The following is a 558-nucleotide window of genomic DNA, read 5'->3' on the forward strand; positions in this document are numbered from 1 at the left end:
TGCAGCTGGGGCTTGTCCAGCAGGTTGTGCAGCTCGTTCTTGGAGGCCTCGATCTTCTCCTGGTCGGCGGCGTCCACCATGTACCTGGGAGACGGGTGGGACAGCCCGTGACGTCACGGTGAGGGGCCGGGGGGCGGGGGGCCGGGAATGTCTCCTGGGCTGATGGACATGAGACTTGCAGCACTCCCAGGCCTCTGAGCCTGGGCCCCGGGGTTCATCCCTGAGCCTGGGCCCTGGGGGTCCGCTATGAGCCTGGGTCCTGGGGGTCCGCTGTGAGCCTGGGTCCCGGGGGTTCAGCCCTGAGCCTGGGCCCCGGGGGTTCAGCCCTGAGCCTGGGTGGTGGGTCCCTGGTGGGTCCCTACAGGTGACGGGGTCAGGGAACAGGGGCACAGGGGTCGTGACCCCGCGGACACTCACACGATGGCGCTCACTCCCCGGCAGTAGCGCTCCCACATGCTGCGAAAGCGGGGCTGTCCCCCGATGTCCCAGAGCTGAGCGAGGAGAGGGGGCGGTGGTCTAGCAGCCGACAGGCAATCAGACCCTCTACCCTCCCCCGCC

The 558-nt window shown here is 69.2% G+C and overlaps 1 protein-coding gene across 1 annotated transcript in view; it reads right to left on the minus strand.

Annotated features, from left to right (window-relative positions):
• ARL8A (ADP ribosylation factor like GTPase 8A) overlaps positions 1–558 on the minus strand; it is a 3,731-nt gene that overhangs the window by 879 nt on the left and 2,294 nt on the right. The window contains exons 3-4 of the mRNA XM_006757486.1: positions 418–491; positions 4–84 (exon numbers count right to left, since the gene is read on the minus strand). Of these exons, the coding sequence (XP_006757549.1) occupies positions 4–84; positions 418–491 (155 nt within the window). The remainder of the gene's footprint in view (positions 1–3; positions 85–417; positions 492–558) is intronic.

The sequence above is a fragment of the Myotis davidii genome, unplaced genomic scaffold, assembly GCF_000327345.1.
Source record: "Myotis davidii unplaced genomic scaffold, ASM32734v1 scaffold1915, whole genome shotgun sequence".
In the NCBI taxonomy this organism is placed as follows: domain Eukaryota; kingdom Metazoa; phylum Chordata; class Mammalia; order Chiroptera; family Vespertilionidae; genus Myotis; species Myotis davidii.